Here is a 19,804-nt window from a genome sequence, read left to right as displayed (position 1 = left end):
CGCATTGGTCCGGTGGCGTACCGACTGGACCTACCAACAGAACTCAGTGGCGTACACGATGTATTCCACGTATCAAATTTGAAGAAATGCCTATCTGATGAAACCCAAGTAGTCCCTTTGGAGGAACTACAAGTTGATGAACAGTTACGGTTCATTGAGGAACCAGTCGAGGTTTTGGATTGGGAAACCAAAACGCTCAAACGCAGCAAAATTCCAATCGTTAAGATTCGTTGGAACTCGAGACGTGGACCGGAGTTCACATGGGAACGCGAGGATCACATGATGAAAAAGTATCCTCACCTTTTTGAAGGGCTAACCAAACACCGAAAACCGCGAAACCCGGCAAACCGTCAAACATCACCGGAGGTATGAACTAAATTTCGGGACGAAATTTCTTTCTACTAGGGGATGATATGACAAACTGAAAATTTTTCTTACTTTTTCAGGCTCTCATCACGACTTGACTCAAATTTTCGGGACGAAAATTCTTTAACATGGGAATGATGTGACAATCGTCAATTTCAGGTTAACCCCGTTAACTCAACTCCGTCAATTCAAACTTTAAGATCGTTGAATCTATAACGCACACTTCATTACATTTAAACTAGGGTTTAAATGACGCTTAACACTTACTACATGTGTAGTCTTTCGGGATTTGCACCGAAACGCAAACGAGTTGACGCGAACGATTGATAAATAAACGACAAACCTCAAAACACTAATTATGTGATTATTATGTGTTAGATATATGTGTGTTACTTGATTGTTATATGGAATGTTAAACAAGAAACAAGAACCAACTAGTTTAGGCTAGAGATGTAACACTTGAAAGATTAGGGGCTAGAGTGTAACTTGTATATCTATAAATATAACCTTAACTACAAACCCTAACCTATTTTATTAACCTACAACCCGATCGGCCTCCCCCTTGCTCTCTCTTGGCTGCCGTCCACAAACACACACACATACACCATCAATTCAAGCCTTTGATTGAAGAACAAAGTGCTAGGAAGGTATATTTGATCATCCTTCACATCCTTGTTGATTGAATTTGATGTTTGTTGGGTTAATAACAAACCCTAGCTGGCCGATTTTGTTCATGCATATGATTAATATGATTGTTGTTATTTGAATAATGAATTGATAACTAGTTTGATAGTATTGCATGTTAATTGTTGTGTCCTTGATTGTGAGTTCAAATAAAACCCTAACCATGTGTGTATGGTGTAATTGATATGCATGGATAGTAGTTATAGTGTCTAGAGGGTTATATGGATGCATGATAGTTCATAGATTGTTATTTTGTTGAGTTTTGATGTGAACAGATTCTGGACAGAATGTATATACGATGTTTAACTGACTGTAACGAAGTGTAAACGTGAAAATTGATTGAGATTGTGGGTACTGCAGTAAACTAGGTTGAGTCTAGTTTCTATAAAGTATAAATTCGTAATTTTTGGATAAGTGGAAGTATGCTTTTATGATTTTACAAAAACGTGATGCAAAGCTGAGCTGTTAGACCTGCTGTTAGGTTATGTTGTAAATGTTATATCTCATGAACTACGAGACCAATTGGGTTGGTTCCACTTCTGGAAGTTGACTCACTGAGTTAGGAACCAAACCCAAGTGGTCTTGCATTTATTGGATTTTTCGTTTAACGGGAATTGTAAATAAAATTCTGTTGCGCATGAATCTGACTGATATGAGTTTGCTGTAATGTTTTGGTCATTATAAGAAAAATATGTGGAATAAAAATAAGATAAAATATGTTCTGGAAACCTAAGATATGTATGCTTCTGTGGTGATTTTTGGTGAATTAATTGAGACGTTATGATCGGTGAACTAGTGCAATCTTTCAAGTAGAAATTCTGTCATAACGAAACTAGCTGCTGAGTTGTATAGGAATGCATGAAATATGATAGTTTTTATAAAATTGTTGTATTTTGACCAAAATACCCTTGCGGGGAATAGTTGTTAGTTGATTGCCATGAATTGACCAAATTGCCCTTATGGGGAATAATGGTTAGTTAGTCTTTGTTTGTTGACCAAAATGCCCTTACGGGAATAATTGCTAGTTAATTGTTGTGTGTGACCAAATCACCCTTACGGGGAGAAATTGCTAGTGATATACATTATTAGTACGTGACACGAAAATAATTGCTCACTCATGTATCGTATCACAATTGTACTTGTGTAAGTCACACACGACTCACAAACGAAACACGAAATCTGTTACGTGCATAGGAATTATGTGCCGAGTCTAGAGACTCGTTAAACGTACCGATACTTAGAAAATCTCTTTGTTATTTAGAACGCTAGAGAGTTTCTACGACGCGCATCACTTGGTGATCTAGATCGGGATAATCTTCGCAAACAGTGAGTTTCACTTACCCCGCTCTTTGAACTGTTTTCAAACGTTTTTCACTTGGGGGAGATAACATACTCCGATAAACGTATTTTCTGAGATAAACGCATATTTAAGATTTTGTTATAAATTATATATCACTTGTAAAGGCTAAGCGGCAAACGTAACATTTGAAGTCCCACACATCGGACCGGTTAATATTTGGAATAGCGAGTCACTGTTGAGTAGTACTACTGGGTTTGACAAACCCCACCCGACGTTAAGCTCAACTGGAGGTTGAGTGGGTGTAATTTTGGCTAACACTTACCATGGTCTGGATTGACCTGGTGACTGGCACTTGATAAACAGTCAGCTTCGGTCGCGAACCACTTAGCGATACTTGTTGTATAGATTAGCTACCTATCGATATATAATTTGACATAACACTATCTGGTAATGCAAAACACTTAAACGTTGTAACGTGGTTACACAACACTTAAACGTCGTAACGGGGTTACGCAACACATAAACGTCGTAACAAGGTTACGCAAAACGCTAAACGATTTATCTTATTTAACTTGTGAACTCACCAACCTTGTGTTGACACTTTTAGTATGTTATTCTCAGGTAGCCGAGGCGGGCGCGCGGTTTAGGAGCATGCATTAATTGAAAACATCTTTATTTTGCAAACTTAATTTTAACAGTTACATTTGGTTTTAAGTCGTCCTGCGTGACGCAACTTTTGAACTAAGGTTTTACGTTTCCGCACTTATTTACATTTAAACGTTTTTCTTTGGTTTGATTATAACTAATGATTCCGATCCTGCCAGTTCACACCCTCTGACGGTAAAACTCCGTTAGTGGATTTTGAGGGTGTGACAGATTGGTATCAGAGCCATTGGTTATAGCGAACTAGAAGCTGCATGCATACTAGACTATAACCGCGACGACCCATTAGTTATAATGATACGCACTGCATAGGTTTGTGTAGTCTTGAAATCTTATTTCTTTACCTCCTTCACTCATACGCGCGCATATACACGGCTTACCTGTAGGAATGTCGACGCCACCCTCATCATCATCATCATCCGATTCGATGACGCATGCTCACGGGAAGGAACCGCAGTTACCTACTGCCTCGCCACCCCGTGTAGTCCCGGAACTCGAAGCTCCTGCACCGAAGAGGTACCGCCTATCCGGAGGCCTGTATGAAAACGACATTAGCTGGGATTGGTACCCCAACATGATCAGACGTATGGTCTACCGTGAACAAGTTCCCCCATTGCCTCACCCGAACCACCCTGCTTACCCTAACACTCTACCACCCATAACCGAACCTGTGGAGCGAGTTCTCGCAGCTGTCGTTTCTTGTTTGGAGCGTGATGTGGGTTACATGCGCTACACGAGAGAGAATGTTTCCAGACTGTTTAAAGATGGAACCGAGACTCAGGAGGAGATTGCCCGCATGGCAGCGGCAATGAAAGAAATGCAAGAGACTAGTGAGCAACAAACGAAGGTTATGATGAAGATGCAAGCCGAGATGATAGACTTGCAAGAGCAACTCCAAGAAGCAAGGACCCGAACCGAAATAGCGTTAGAACGTTGCGATATCCTACAAATGCAACTTGCTCAGAACGCAGCCGAACCTGAGGCAGAGCCTGAAGTAGAACCTGAAGAAGATCCCGAAGAGGAGCCTGAGGAGGATCCCGAGGAAGATCCCGAGGAGGAACCCGAAGAAGAACCGGAGGAAGAACCGGCTGAGGAGGAGGCACATTCGGAAGTGTCCTCAGATGACGACATCTAGTGATGATGATACTTAGATGGAGGGGTTGTCTCCATCCTAACTATTATTTTTCTATGATTTTAAGGATTGATTGGAAATACTTTGTAGCGAATACAATGGTTTTAATCATGAGTTATTATTTAGACTAATATGTGGTTGTGATGTGATGTTTTTTTTTTCTTACCTATCTTTTATTACATGTATGGTGTGTTGTATATGAAAGAAAAATTCATGTTTAACATTTTATACTGTGATTCTAGGAAATGGCCGGAAGAAACGCTGGACGAGGACGTGGTAACATCAGCATGACTGCAGCTGAACTCCAAACTCTGCTGAATGACCATGTTGCTGCCGCTTTAGCTGCACACGTTCAGAATCATACTGGAGGTCCAAGTGGAACATGTACCTTCAAGAACTACCTAGACTGCAAGCCCAGTACGTTTAAGGGCACTGAGGGAGCTATAGGCTTCCTGCGTTGGGCTGAGAAGGCCGAGTCGGCCTTTGAGATGTGTAACTGTCCCCCTGCCAGTAGGGTCAAATTCGCTGCTGGGACACTTGAGGATTCCGCCCTCACTTGGTGGAATACGAACGTCCAGATCCTTGGATTAGAACTGGCTAACGCGATGAACTGGGAGGAGTTCAAAAACATGATGCGAGAGGAGTACTGTCCGAGGGAAGAAATTGCGAAGTTAGAATCGGAGTTTTGGTCGTTGAAGATGGTGGGTTCGGAGATTGAAGCCTACACTACTCGTTCGCACGAGTTGGCAGTGATGTGTCCGCGGATGGTGGATCCGCCGAGCAAGAGAATAGAGTTGTACATTGATGGGTTAGCACCACAGATTCAGGGCATGGTGACGTCTTCCCGACCAGCCACGATCCAACAAGCGATCCGTTTAGCTCACAAACTGACGGATCAAGCTGTGACCCAGGGTGCGTTACCACCAAGGGGTTCGACTGTTAAGGCCCGTGACAACCCGAGTAATGACCACGTCAGCAACAGTAACAACAACAGCAACCCGAATAGCGGGAAGAGAAAGTTTGACAACACCAGATCTTCATCCTCAAACCTCCCACCGCAACACCACTACCGTAAGCCCGAATTTACTCGGAATTTCAACACTCAGAATCACAACAACAACAAGAACGGTAGCGGGCAGGTTTCGAGCGGATATGCTGGGAAATATCCAAAATGCAACAGGTGCAACTTTCATCATGTTGGTCAGTGTGACCGTGTCAAGTGTCAAAGATGCGGAAAGATAGGTCACCAAGCGAAGGAATGTAGAGTTGACCTTGCGGCGAAGGGTGCTCCTAAGCCACCGATGACGACTAAGGGATGTTTTGAATGCAGACAGGAAGGTCATTTCCGGAAGGATTGCCCCAAGCTGAAACAGAATGACAATAATGGGGGTAATGGAAGTGGCAGTAACGGTGGAGGAAATGGCAAAGGAAGAGCGTTTGTGATTGGATCGGGTCAAGCCCGCAATGATCCGCATGTGGTGTCTGGTAAGTTCCCTGTAAACGATTGTTTTGCTTCTGTTTTGTTTGACACTGGAGCTGATAGGAGTTTTGTGTCAAAAGCTTTTAGCCAACTTTTAAACCTTACTCCAACCCCGTTAGACGCTAAGTTTCCTGTTGAATTAGCTAACGGTAAAACTGTAGTAACAACTCATATACTTGCGGGATGTAAGTTGAAACTGTCAGGTCATGTCTTTGACATCGACCTTATTCCTTTTACGCTTAGTAGTTTCGATGTCGTTGTCGGCATGGACTGGTTATCCGAGAACCGAGCGGAGATTATATGCCATGATAAGATAGTCCATATTACCACCCCTTTCGGCGAGATCATTTCGGTCCGAGGCGAGAGAAGCGGCATGACCACCAGCGTCATTACCCTTTTGAAGGCACAGAAGTATTTACGAAAGGGTCATCCGGCAATTTTGGCGCAGATTGTTGAGAAACCCGCGGAGGAGAAACGAATTGAAGACATACCGGTTGTGCGAGAGTTTCCGGAAGTTTTCCCGGAGGATTTGCCCGGACTCCCTCCTATTCGTCAAGTCGAATTTCAAATCGAGTTGACACCCGGTGCAGCACCCATAGCACGAGCCCCATATCGGCTCGCACCGGCGGAACTTCAGGAGTTGTCCACTCAGTTGCAAGATTTGTTGGATAAAGGTTTTATCCGACCTAGCTCATCGCCATGGGGAGCCCCTGTCTTGTTTGTCCGAAAGAAAGACGGGACTTTCCGAATGTGCATCGACTACCGGGAATTGAACAAGGTGACGGTCAAGAACCGTTATCCTTTACCCCGAATTGATGATTTGTTTGACCAGCTTCAGGGATCGAGTTACTACTCGAAGATCGATCTACGATCCGGTTACCACCAGCTGAGAGTGCGCGAAGAAGATATTTCAAAGACAGCTTTCAGAACGCGGTATGGTCACTACGAGTTTTCGGTTATGCCTTTTGGCCTAACCAACGCACCAGCCGTATTTATGGATCTCATGAATCGAGTATGCAAGGCGTACCTCGACAAGTTCGTGATTGTTTTCATTGATGATATTCTCGTCTACTCCAAGAACGAGACTGACCACGAAGAGCACTTAAGGATAATTCTGGAACTACTGAAGAAGGAACAACTGTATGCTAAACTCTCGAAATGTGAATTTTGGCTTCGCGAGGTTCACTTTTTAGGACATGTGATCAACGAGAATGGTATCCATGTCGATCCCGGTAAGGTAGAGGCCATCAAAAACTGGGAAGCACCTAAGACTCCGACTGAGGTGCGACAATTCCTAGGACTGGCCGGCTACTACCGGCGTTTCATCGAGGGATTTTCAAAGATTGCTCAACCCCTCACCGCTTTGACTCACAAGGGCACTAAGTACAACTGGGGTGACGCGCAAGAATCCGCTTTTCAACTGTTGAAAACCAAGCTTTGTAGCGCCCCTATTTTAGCCCTCCCCGAGGGAACGGAAAATTTTGAGGTGCACTGTGACGCATCTATACAAGGTCTCGGTTGTGTGCTGATGCAAGTCGAGAAGGTTATAGCCTACGCCTCTAGACAACTACGGTTTCACGAGAAGAACTACACGACCCGTGATTTGGAACTCGGAGCTGTGGTGTTTGCTCTCAAGATATGGAGGCATTACTTGTACGGTACCAAGTTTACCATTTACACCGACCACAAGAGTCTCCAACATATCTACGATCAGAAGGAGCTGAACATGCGACAGCGTCGTTGGGTCGAGCTGCTTAAAGATTATGATTGTGCCATCAAGTACCACCCTGGCAAGGCCAATGTGGTGGCCGACGCCCTCAGCAGAAAAGAAACAGATAAACCCAGACGGGTGAGAGCATTGCAACTCACGATTCATGCCAGCTTACCCGATAAGATTCGCGATGCGCAACTGGAAGCTTTGAAAGATGATAATCTTCCATCGGAACTCATGCGGGGCATGAGCAAGCAACTTGAAACAAGATCGGACGGGGTCCGATATTTTGAGAACCGGATTTGGGTTCCACGATACGGAGAGTTGAGAACTCTAGTGATGGACGAAGCTTACAAGTCCCGATATTCTATCCACCCTGGCTCAGATAAAATGTATCATGATTTAAAGGCACTTTACTGGTGGCCGAACATGAAAGCCGACATTGCCACCTACGTGAGCAAATGTTTGACTTGTGCCAGAGTCAAGATAGAATACCAGAAACCATCTGGCCTTCTGCAGCAACCGGAACTCCCAATGTGGAAATGGGAACACATCTCTATGGACTTCATTACGGGTTTGCCTAAGACACCGACGGGATGCGATACCATCTGGGTGATCGTTGACCGGTTGACTAAATCGGCACACTTCCTAGCGATTAAAGAAACAGACAAAATGGAAAGACTGACTCGAGTATACATGAAGGAAGTGGTGTCTAGACACGGAGTGCCTGTCTCGATCATTTCCGATCGAGATTCTCGTTTCACCTCGCACTTTTGGAAGTCGCTGCAAAGCGCACTGGGCACCCGTCTCGATATGAGTACAGCATACCATCCTCAGACGGATGGGCAAAGTGAACGGACTATTCAGACCCTGGAGGATATGTTGCGTGCATGCGTCTTAGATTTCGGAAAAAGTTGGGAACCCCACTTACCCTTGGTAGAGTTTTCGTATAATAACAGCTACCACGCAAGTATTAAGGCAGCGCCGTTTGAAGCGCTGTACGGACGGAAGTGTCGATCACCACTCTGCTGGGCAGAGGTGGGTGATAGCCAAATCACTGGTCCGGAACTGGTACTCGAAACCTCGGAAAAGATTGTTCAAATCCGAAACCGCATGGCAGCAGCACGAGATCGCCAAAAGAGTTACGCCGACAAGCGCCGAAAACCTCTCGAATTTCAAGTGAACGATCGGGTGTTACTCAAAGTCTCACCTTGGAAAGGTGTGGTTCGCTTTGGTAAGCGAAACAAACTCAACCCACGATATGTTGGTCCGTACCGGATAGCTGAGCGCATTGGTCCGGTGGCGTACCGACTGGACCTACCAACAGAACTCAGTGGCGTACACGATGTATTCCACGTATCAAATTTGAAGAAATGCCTATCTGATGAAACCCAAGTAGTCCCTTTGGAGGAACTACAAGTTGATGAACAGTTACGGTTCATTGAGGAACCAGTCGAGGTTTTGGATTGGGAAACCAAAACGCTCAAACGCAGCAAAATTCCAATCGTTAAGATTCGTTGGAACTCGAGACGTGGACCGGAGTTCACATGGGAACGCGAGGATCACATGATGAAAAAGTATCCTCACCTTTTTGAAGGGCTAACCAAACACCGAAAACCGCGAAACCCGGCAAACCGTCAAACATCACCGGAGGTATGAACTAAATTTCGGGACGAAATTTCTTTCTACTAGGGGATGATATGACAAACTGAAAATTTTTCTTACTTTTTCAGGCTCTCATCACGACTTGACTCAAATTTTCGGGACGAAAATTCTTTAACATGGGAATGATGTGACAATCGTCAATTTCAGGTTAACCCCGTTAACTCAACTCCGTCAATTCAAACTTTAAGATCGTTGAATCTATAACGCACACTTCATTACATTTAAACTAGGGTTTAAATGACGCTTAACACTTACTACATGTGTAGTCTTTCGGGATTTGCACCGAAACGCAAACGAGTTGACGCGAACGATTGATAAATAAACGACAAACCTCAAAACACTAATTATGTGATTATTATGTGTTAGATATATGTGTGTTACTTGATTGTTATATGGAATGTTAAACAAGAAACAAGAACCAACTAGTTTAGGCTAGAGATGTAACACTTGAAAGATTAGGGGCTAGAGTGTAACTTGTATATCTATAAATATAACCTTAACTACAAACCCTAACCTATTTTATTAACCTACAACCCGATCGGCCTCCCCCTTGCTCTCTCTTGGCTGCCGTCCACAAACACACACACATACACCATCAATTCAAGCCTTTGATTGAAGAACAAAGTGCTAGGAAGGTATATTTGATCATCCTTCACATCCTTGTTGATTGAATTTGATGTTTGTTGGGTTAATAACAAACCCTAGCTGGCCGATTTTGTTCATGCATATGATTAATATGATTGTTGTTATTTGAATAATGAATTGATAACTAGTTTGATAGTATTGCATGTTAATTGTTGTGTCCTTGATTGTGAGTTCAAATAAAACCCTAACCATGTGTGTATGGTGTAATTGATATGCATGGATAGTAGTTATAGTGTCTAGAGGGTTATATGGATGCATGATAGTTCATAGATTGTTATTTTGTTGAGTTTTGATGTGAACAGATTCTGGACAGAATGTATATACGATGTTTAACTGACTGTAACGAAGTGTAAACGTGAAAATTGATTGAGATTGTGGGTACTGCAGTAAACTAGGTTGAGTCTAGTTTCTATAAAGTATAAATTCGTAATTTTTGGATAAGTGGAAGTATGCTTTTATGATTTTACAAAAACGTGATGCAAAGCTGAGCTGTTAGACCTGCTGTTAGGTTATGTTGTAAATGTTATATCTCATGAACTACGAGACCAATTGGGTTGGTTCCACTTCTGGAAGTTGACTCACTGAGTTAGGAACCAAACCCAAGTGGTCTTGCATTTATTGGATTTTTCGTTTAACGGGAATTGTAAATAAAATTCTGTTGCGCATGAATCTGACTGATATGAGTTTGCTGTAATGTTTTGGTCATTATAAGAAAAATATGTGGAATAAAAATAAGATAAAATATGTTCTGGAAACCTAAGATATGTATGCTTCTGTGGTGATTTTTGGTGAATTAATTGAGACGTTATGATCGGTGAACTAGTGCAATCTTTCAAGTAGAAATTCTGTCATAACGAAACTAGCTGCTGAGTTGTATAGGAATGCATGAAATATGATAGTTTTTATAAAATTGTTGTATTTTGACCAAAATACCCTTGCGGGGAATAGTTGTTAGTTGATTGCCATGAATTGACCAAATTGCCCTTATGGGGAATAATGGTTAGTTAGTCTTTGTTTGTTGACCAAAATGCCCTTACGGGAATAATTGCTAGTTAATTGTTGTGTGTGACCAAATCACCCTTACGGGGAGAAATTGCTAGTGATATACATTATTAGTACGTGACACGAAAGTAATTGCTCACTCATGTATCGTATCACAATTGTACTTGTGTAAGTCACACACGACTCACAAACGAAACACGAAATCTGTTACGTGCATAGGAATTATGTGCCGAGTCTAGAGACTCGTTAAACGTACCGATACTTAGAAAATCTCTTTGTTATTTAGAACGCTAGAGAGTTTCTACGACGCGCATCACTTGGTGATCTAGATCGGGATAATCTTCGCAAACAGTGAGTTTCACTTACCCCGCTCTTTGAACTGTTTTCAAACGTTTTTCACTTGGGGGAGATAACATACTCCGATAAACGTATTTTCTGAGATAAACGCATATTTAAGATTTTGTTATAAATTATATATCACTTGTAAAGGCTAAGCGGCAAACGTAACATTTGAAGTCCCACACATCGGACCGGTTAATATTTGGAATAGCGAGTCACTGTTGAGTAGTACTACTGGGTTTGACAAACCCCACCCGACGTTAAGCTCAACTGGAGGTTGAGTGGGTGTAATTTTGGCTAACACTTACCATGGTCTGGATTGACCTGGTGACGGGCACTTGATAAACAGTCAGCTTCGGTCGCGAACCACTTAGCGATACTTGTTGTATAGATTAGCTACCTATCGATATATAATTTGACATAACACTATCTGGTAATGCAAAACACTTAAACGTTGTAACGTGGTTACACAACACTTAAACGTCGTAACGGGGTTACGCAACACATAAACGTCGTAACAAGGTTACGCAAAACGCTAAACCATTTATCTTATTTAACTTGTGAACTCACCAACCTTGTGTTGACACTTTTAGTATGTTATTCTCAGGTAGCCGAGGCGGGCGCGCGGTTTAGGAGCATGCATTAATTGAAAACATCTTTATTTTGCAAACTTAATTTTAACAGTTACATTTGGTTTTAAGTCGTCCTGCGTGACGCAACTTTTGAACTAAGGTTTTTCGTTTCCGCACTTATTTACATTTAAACATTTTTCTTTGGTTTGATTATAACTAATGATTCCGATCCTGCCAGTTCACACCCTCTGACGGTAAAACTCCGTTAGTGGATTTTGAGGGTGTGACAGTTTATGCGGGTTTTTCCGCCTTCCACATGCAACGACTTACTTCTTCCCATATTTATGCGGTGAATACCGGCACATCAGAGTGGAAAGTTCATAAGTATAAAGGTAAGGCTATCAACACAATGTGATAAAGGAGAATCATTTCCATTAGAAGTGGCTCTAGGCCTTTTCTTTACAAGTTTGGAATTGATCTACATGTAACATTTGCGTAATTGAGCTCCATTCCATGTTCTTGGGATGGGAGTGCCATCGAGCCTTTCAAGCCGGTATGCGCCCTTTCCCAAAACTTCTTTGATAATGTATGGTCCTTCCTAGACCGGGGCCAGATTTCCTGGGCGCTCTTGGTTTGAAGCCTCGTTGTTACTCAATATGTAGTCTCCTACATTGAAATTGCAGAGTTTTACCCGCGTGTTGTAGTACTTTTGCATTTGTCGCTTGTAGTTCTCTTCACGCACTGCGGCTAAGTCTCTGCGTTCTTCGGTTAGCATAAGGTTTAACCATCTTTCCGCATCATTGTCTTCTGGCTGAATCAAGACCCTTGGTGAGGGTAAACCAATTTCGACCGGGACCATGGCTTCAGTGCCATAAGTGAGGCTGAACGGGGTTTCTCCCATACTGGCCTTTTTCAGCGTTCTGTTTGCCCAAAGGACGTGTGGGACTTCGTCCACCCAGCCGGATCTGTGTTCCAAGAGTCTTTTCTTTATGCCGTCGACGATGCTTTTATTTGCTCTTTCCACCTCACCATTACCCTGCGGGTGCGCCACTGAGGTAAAGGTGTGGGTGATTTGAAGTTCTTCCAGCCACTCTTGTAACTTCTTGTCAGCAAAGTTGGCGCCATTGTCGCTCACCAAAGTCTGTGGAAGTCCAAAACGACAAATAATAAATTCCCAAATAAATTTTTTGATATGTTTTGCGGTTGTTTGGGCTAAGGGTTTTGCTTCTATCCACTTGGTGAAGTAGTCGATGGCTACCACTAGGAATTGAACGTTTCCTGCTGCTGTGGGAAATGGGCCTGTCACATCGATGGCCCACTTCTGGAATGGCCATGAAGAGGTGACGAGGTGACTGGAACAAGTTCATTCTTCGGGCGATGCGTGTTGGGTGCGTAGAGCTGGCAAGACCTACATTTTCTGATGTATGCCAGCGCATCCGTATGCATCCCCGGCCAAAAGTATCCCGCATTGTTAAGCTTAGCTACAACAGCGCGTGGACCTGCGTGTACTCCACAGATGCCCTCGTGTACTTCCCTTAGGAGGTAGTCAGCATCTTGGTTGTCCACGCATCTTAGGAGTGGGCCAAGAAAGTTACGTCTATAAAGGACGTCATCGATGAGTTGATAGTTCAGTGCTTTACAACGTATTTTTCTTGCCTGTGTTTTTGACTCTGGTAGTATACCCGCCGCAAGGTAATTTATTATTGGTGTCATCCATGTTTCTGTGCCGGTTTGGATGACACAGATTTCCTTGTGCGGGACTGATGGTGCTCCAAGGAGTTCAATGCGGATATCCTTTCCCAAGTGGGTGAAGGCTAACGATGCAAGCTTGCTTAACGCATCCGCAGATTTGTTTTCGCTACGCTTGACGTGTATGACTTTACAATCGTTAAAATCGCGCATAAGGGTCTTTGCTTGTGCGAGGTACAGGGCCATTGTGTCGTTCACGACCGTGTACGTCCCGTTTATTTGGTTGGCTACTAACATGGAATCCACGTGGGCTTCCAAGTTTTTCACTCCCATTTTACGCGCAATTCTCAGCCCGGCCAAGAATGCTTCATACTCCGCTTCGTTATTCGTACTTGGAAAATCCAGTCGAATAGCGTAAGTATATTCTTGACCTGCTGGGTTAGTAAGTTTCAACCCTGCGCCTGAACCCTCGTTGCTGGCTGCTCCATCAGTGTAGAGTCGCCAGACCTCCTGGATGTCCTGTGCTGGGAAGGGTTGAGCCTCCTCCTGGCACTCTTTCTCCCGCGAAGCGGGGACTTCTACAATAAAGTCGGCCAAGACCTGGCCTTTTATGGCTGGTCTTGGCTTGTACTTTATCGCGTATTCTCCCAATTCTATTGCCCATTTGGCTAGGCGTCCCGACAATTCGGGTTTGCCTAGAACGTTTGCAAGTTTGAAGTTGGTGAGAACGGTGATTGGGTGACCTTGGAAATATCGTCTTAGCCTGCGTGAAGCCTGTACAAGTGCTAAGACTAATTTTTCCAGGGTAGAGTACCGGGTTTCTACGTCTGTTAGGACACGGCTAACATAGTAGATTGGCATCTGGATGCCTTTTCGTTCTACTAGCAGGACTGCTCCGGTTGCTCTATCTGTGGCGGAAAGGTATAGGATTAATTCCTCCCCCGCTTCTGGTGCTGTGAGCGTTGGGAGTTCGATCAAGCGTGACCGAATCTCCTGAAAAGCTGCTTCCGCTTCTGGTGTCCAGCGGAAGTGCGTTTTCTTTAAGCAGTTTCTCAATGTTGACACGAATGGAAACGACTTATCCGCATGGTTTGCCAAAAAGCGGTTAAGTGCGACTAGTCGTCCATTCAGTGTCTGAGCTTGCTTGATAGTAGTCGGTGATTCCATTTTGATAATGGCTTCGACCTTTTCAGGGTTCGCTCTGAAGCCATCTTTAGTAACGATGACTCCTAAGAACTTCCCTTCTTCCATCCCAAAGGAACACTTGCTCGGATTGAGCTTCATGTTTATTTTCCTGAGCGTGTTGAAAGTTTCTTCGATGTCCTTCAACATCGCTTCCGCGTCAGGGCTTTTGATGACCAAGTCATCCATGTAGACTTCCAAGTTTCTCCCAATTTGGGCATGAAACTCTTTGTCCATCAGGCGTTGGTACGTGGACCCGGCATTCTTAAGTCCGAATGGCATCATTTGATAACAAAATGTGCCATCGGGCGTTCGAAAAGCGGTTTTGTCCTGATCGTCAACGGCCATGTGGATTTGATGGTACCCCTTATATGCATCCAGGAAGCATTTAAGGCGAAACGGTGCTAACGAATCTACCTTAAGATCAATTTCGGGTAACGGATAACAATCTTTGGGGCATGCTTTGTTTAAGTCTTTGAAGTCTATGCACATGCGCCATTGTTTGTTATTCTTCGGTACCATAACGGGATTTGTAACCCATGTTTGATATCTGCTAACGCGTACGATGCCCGCGTCAAGGAGTTCCTTGACTTGGGTTCTACACGCGTTAGCTTGCTCCGCCCCCATTACTCTGCGCTTTTGTATGACTGGCGTAAAAGCCGGGTCACACTTGAGCTTATGCTCTGCCTTACTTCGAGGTACCCCAGTCATGTCAGCTGGTGTCCATGCGAAGATGTCAGCGTTTTTCAGTAGCAAGCGTTTGAGTAAGGTGCGCGTAGGATCAATGACTGTTGGGCCAATGATAATGACCTGGTCAGGGTATTTGCCATTGAAGGCCCATTCTTCCGGTTCGGTGATGGTTGGTTTAGCCATCTTTGTTTTGGGTTTAGATGAGACAGATGCGATGCATACCTGGGGAATGACGGTGATCATCGCTACACCCTCAGCTGTTGGCCATCCCATCATGCCGTGGACTGAAGATACCACGGCATTGAATCTTGCCATCCCGTCTCTCCCGAAGAGAATGTCGTACGTGTGGTGTGGCTTCCTCATCACGACAAAGTCCACATCTTCTGTGCGGGAGTGTTTCCCGTCCGTGAGAATGACGGGGAAAGATAGGATACCCAGGGGGGTGTTTGTGCTGCCGTCGAACCCTTCCATCGAGGCGCAGACCGTTTCCAGGCGTTCCTTGTCTTCGTCGTCTAGCTTGTCGAAGAACTGCCTATACATCACCGTTGACGAGGCGCCGTTGTCAGCAAGAGTGCGGGAAGTGATGTAGTGCCCCAGCTGGCTTTTGATGACGATAGGGCCTTCTTTGCTGGGTCCTCCTGGCACTCGCGGGAAGCGCACCTCAGCTTCCTTCCACGCGCATGGTTCTATCATTCGTCTTTTTCTTCCTCTGATGTTACTATGAACCATGTGGATGCTGATGTCAACGAGCTTTCGTCCGTTGCCTTTGTATCGTTTATCATTCCTCCCTCCATTCTTGATTGATGCCACAAGGTGTGTAAGTCTTCAATCCTTGACGAATGTTTCAACAATATCCTTCAAGGATGTACACTCCTCAGTGCTGTGACCCTTTGTCCCGTGGAAGTCACAGGATTTGCTCTGATCCGCATTAGGTCTCTGCCGGATCATTGGAGCTTTTGGCCATGGGAGTTTTTCGGTGGCAAATATTTCCGTGACGCTTTTGGTGAGTGGCATCCATCGGTGTTTTCGGCTTGATGGGTGCGTGTTATCCCTTCCGCCCACTAGAGGGCGAGAGCTGGATGAGGTGTCAAAGTTTACCCTTGACTGCCAAATACCTAGCTTCCTCTTTTTGTTTTGCCGAGCGGTCCGAACGTTGTTTTCTCTAGTCCTCTGCGTGTAGAGGTGTGTATTCTGGGGAAGATCCTTACCCAGTTGCTTCTCCGTTTCGGCAAAGCGCTTGGCCGCCGTCATGATGGCATCCCATGTGGATGGCATGCCGTCCTTACCCGTCAACGTGCGGATAAGCTCTGGGTATTCGGCGCCCTGGATGAAAGCGGCGCGAACAAGATCTTCGCTTATGGTGCCCAGACTCAGCTTTTTGGAGTTGAAGCGCGTGATGAAGATTAGTAAAGATTCATCCTCCTCTCTGACGCAGTTGAGGATCGTCCACTGCTCTTCAGTATATTTCCTCTGTTGACTGAAGTGTTGGCTGAACTTGTGTTGAAAGTCCACCCAATCATAGATGTGGTGGACCGGTAAACGATCAAACCACGCCCTGGCCGCTCCAACCAGCGTCTTCTGGAACATATAACACCACGTGGGTTCCGTCCAGTTGCTGACGGTTGCCCCCGCTATGAATCTGTTCAAGTGATCGTCTGGGTCGGACATACCATCATAAGTGCCTATGTTGGACATTTGTTTGGCACTTTTCGGGGCGATTGCTTCCGCAATGTCCCTTGCAAATTTGGACGTTCCCGCATTTGCAACAGTTGGTCTAAAGGTTTTGGAGAAGTCACGTGGGTTTCCCCCCGCGGTCCTTGGTTTGAAGGTTTCTCCGAAATTCCTTCTTGGTTGGAAGTCCGTTTCCTTACGCTTCCCTTTCGCCCTATGGCGAGGGTTTGCGTCGGTGTTGGATTCCTCCCGATCATCGTCCGAGTACTCGCACTCACTGCTCATGTTGAGCTGTTGTCGAGTGCTTCCGAATTCGTCAGCCTGTTGGAGTGAACGCAAGCGTTCATCCAACTCAGCTTGGAATTCCTTCTGACGTGCTTCGGCCCACGCCTTAACTTGATCGAGAGTTTGGCGGGGGAGCCTCGTCTGTTTCTCCAACTGGGCATCGGTGAGTCCCAGTGAAAGATTGTTTACTGCACTTGCCCCGGCTTGGGTAACCGGGGTAGTGTTCGTAAAATTTGTGTAACCGCCGGTGTTCCCCCCAGTAGCTGGGGTTGTGGTTACCGGGGTTTCTTGGTCACTCACTGGCCTTGGGACCGGAGTAACGTTAACCATCTTTTCAGAGGTTTTTTGAAAAAACTGAGAATTAGTTCTAGCTTTTATGCACGGATGGCGGCAATGAAGAAACACTAGGTGACCCCGAGTAGATTATGGATAATCTGGGGGTTAAGTAATGTTTCCCACGAGGGTTAGGTCCGGCAGAGATGGTTATTCTGATGACCTGCAAAACAGACACCGTGAGCTCGTCACTGAGAAGGGGGGGTTTCTCCTTGTGACCACCCTCCGGCGCGAGAATCAGACTAGATTGCTCTGAATATAAGTGTATATAAAGAGAGATTGCTAGAGAAGATAAGATACAAGATAATGATACCGTTCCAAGGTGTTGGAGTATTTATAGCCGAAGGTAGGTTTCCAAGCAGGTACAGCCAGCTGTATAATATTCCTTTTCCACCAACTGTGGGCTACGCACGTGCCATGCTGGTAGTTGGTGGGTAGGCAGCGGCTGATAGTGACATGGCCGGCTGTGTACTGTTCCTTTTCCACCAACTGCAGGCTATGTACGTGCCACACAAGGGTTGGTGAGTAGGCAGCGGCCGATAGTGACATTTTGTACTAGAGCGTGCTCCTCGTACTGTTGTCGGTGAGCTGTCACCCTGTGATTGGTTCATGGGCCGCTCTGGTCAGATCTTGTCTATTTTGTCCATACCTTGGCAGGTATAGTACAAAAGACCTTCCAGAAGCGTACGGACTGGCTCATTTGGGTGGGAGTGTTCCCGCCTTGCTCATTCCTTCAGGTGACATTACTGAATTATTTAGTGCCTTATGCGTGTAGCCTTGCTGTTAGTGCGGATAGCCTTCCCTGATGGCTTGTACCCGCAGCTGCGGGAACAGGCGGGGTACTTCACCATTGGGAGGCTTTTCCTGCGGGAACAGCTGGCGTACTGCGCGTAAGGTCTTCATCTCTGAGCATGGTTGGTCCTGCGGAACCAGTTGGTCCTTGCGCAGACGTCCCTCTTCAAGGTGAGTCTTGCGGGTCCAACTGGGCTCTGCTGGGACCTAGCTCTTCAGGGACCGAAAGAAATAAAGTACCTGAGACGTTAAATCAGCAGCAGTGAAACTGAGAGCACATGTAACGCTCTTAGTAATAATCGGTCGAGCTTTAATCATGCTCAAATACCACAAAACCGGTCCACCAGTACTCAAGGAAGCCAGCGTCGATGCGCCACTGGCCGCACTACTAAAACGTCTAGCTGGCACAGAAAACAACGCTCTCCGACCAGGAAATCGCGAGTAACACACGTTGGAAAGTTGTGGTTTCGGTTGGACATGGCTTCTGTGAACCCGAACACCAATTGAATCCGATATTGAGCACCACATTCGAATGTGGTGGTAAGTTTTGTTGATAACTGAATTCATTTTGATTTGTATCTTAAATGAGTCTTTCTTTCAGTTTCAATGGAAATAGGAAGCTTAAGAACGCAATTTATTGGTTTATGGGAATTGGGATGAAGGTGTACATGTGTGGCTGGCATGTTGGGTATTAGTATCAATCGCACGTGTATAAGTGGGTTTATTTTCTAATCATATTTTTAGATTGACAAAAGATATTCTTCTATTAGATGGCAATGTATTCGGTATTCTAGTTTAGGTACATGTTAAACCGTTAAGATAATATTTTTAAAAATCAGGCTGGTTATCGAGTGACCACTTTTTTTGTACCGTGGTTGAACAAACAATTAACTTTATTATAGACAAGAAAACAAAAATAACTCATTAAACTAATAAACCATCGCCCGACATTGATAAACTGTCAACGGATTTCAGGTACATGTGACGTGATATTACTCGTCCACAAGTTTTGTTGGGTGACAAAACAAAAATCGCCTGCGGTTGTAAAGGAAGCATCGACCGACAGTTCTTGATAGACTATTTTAGATACTTTTTAAATACTATGGACAAAAATGAAAATAAAAGGCAACACAACTTTTTTTTATTTTTTGAGTTTTCACTTCTACAATTTATACACTTGGTTTACGAATTAGTCATCAAGGATCTTAGCCAAACGGTGACCGGCTACGTAAGCACTTTGGGCGCAGGTTTCTCGATCGGACTTGACGAATTGTCATAAAGACATCACTCTGCTTTATATATATATATATATATATAATTTGATTCTAAAATAAGATTCAATGAATTAGAAGCATTCGCAGTTTTCAGTTCGTTTGTCATCATCTTTTCTCCTCATCGCTAGCCTGTTTCCAAGAGGGGGAAGATAAGGTCTTTCAAGTTGGAGAGCATATGAGATTTCTCCATCGCAACATTGCATCTATCGACTGAACAAAGTAACTTTCGAAATAGACTGGGAAGGAATGCGAATAGGTATTTCAATTGTTGGACTAAATGAATAGGCAAGGAAGGCAATGCACTTGACTGAAAGGTCCTACCCGACTCA

At 44.5% G+C, this 19,804-nt stretch overlaps 1 protein-coding gene across 1 annotated transcript in view; it reads right to left on the bottom strand.

Moving 5' to 3' along the window:
• The window catches only part of LOC143628126 (protein SYM1-like), a 51,611-nt gene extending 32,394 nt beyond the window's left edge, over positions 1-19,217 (bottom strand). Inside the window, exon 1 of the mRNA XM_077097793.1 lies at positions 18,442-19,217. Within this exon, the coding sequence (XP_076953908.1) occupies positions 18,442-18,768 (327 nt within the window). The 5' untranslated portion in view covers positions 18,769-19,217. The remainder of the gene's footprint in view (positions 1-18,441) is intronic.
• Positions 19,218-19,804: the final 587 nt, after the last annotated feature.

Source organism: Bidens hawaiensis, unplaced genomic scaffold (genome assembly GCF_021521415.1).
Source record: "Bidens hawaiensis isolate Kalapana, Puna unplaced genomic scaffold, B.hawaiensis_p1.1 tig00004817_1, whole genome shotgun sequence".
Classification (NCBI taxonomy): domain Eukaryota; kingdom Viridiplantae; phylum Streptophyta; class Magnoliopsida; order Asterales; family Asteraceae; genus Bidens; species Bidens hawaiensis.
Note: the sequence above shows the minus strand (reverse complement) of the source record. Positions and strands in the feature narration are given on the sequence as shown.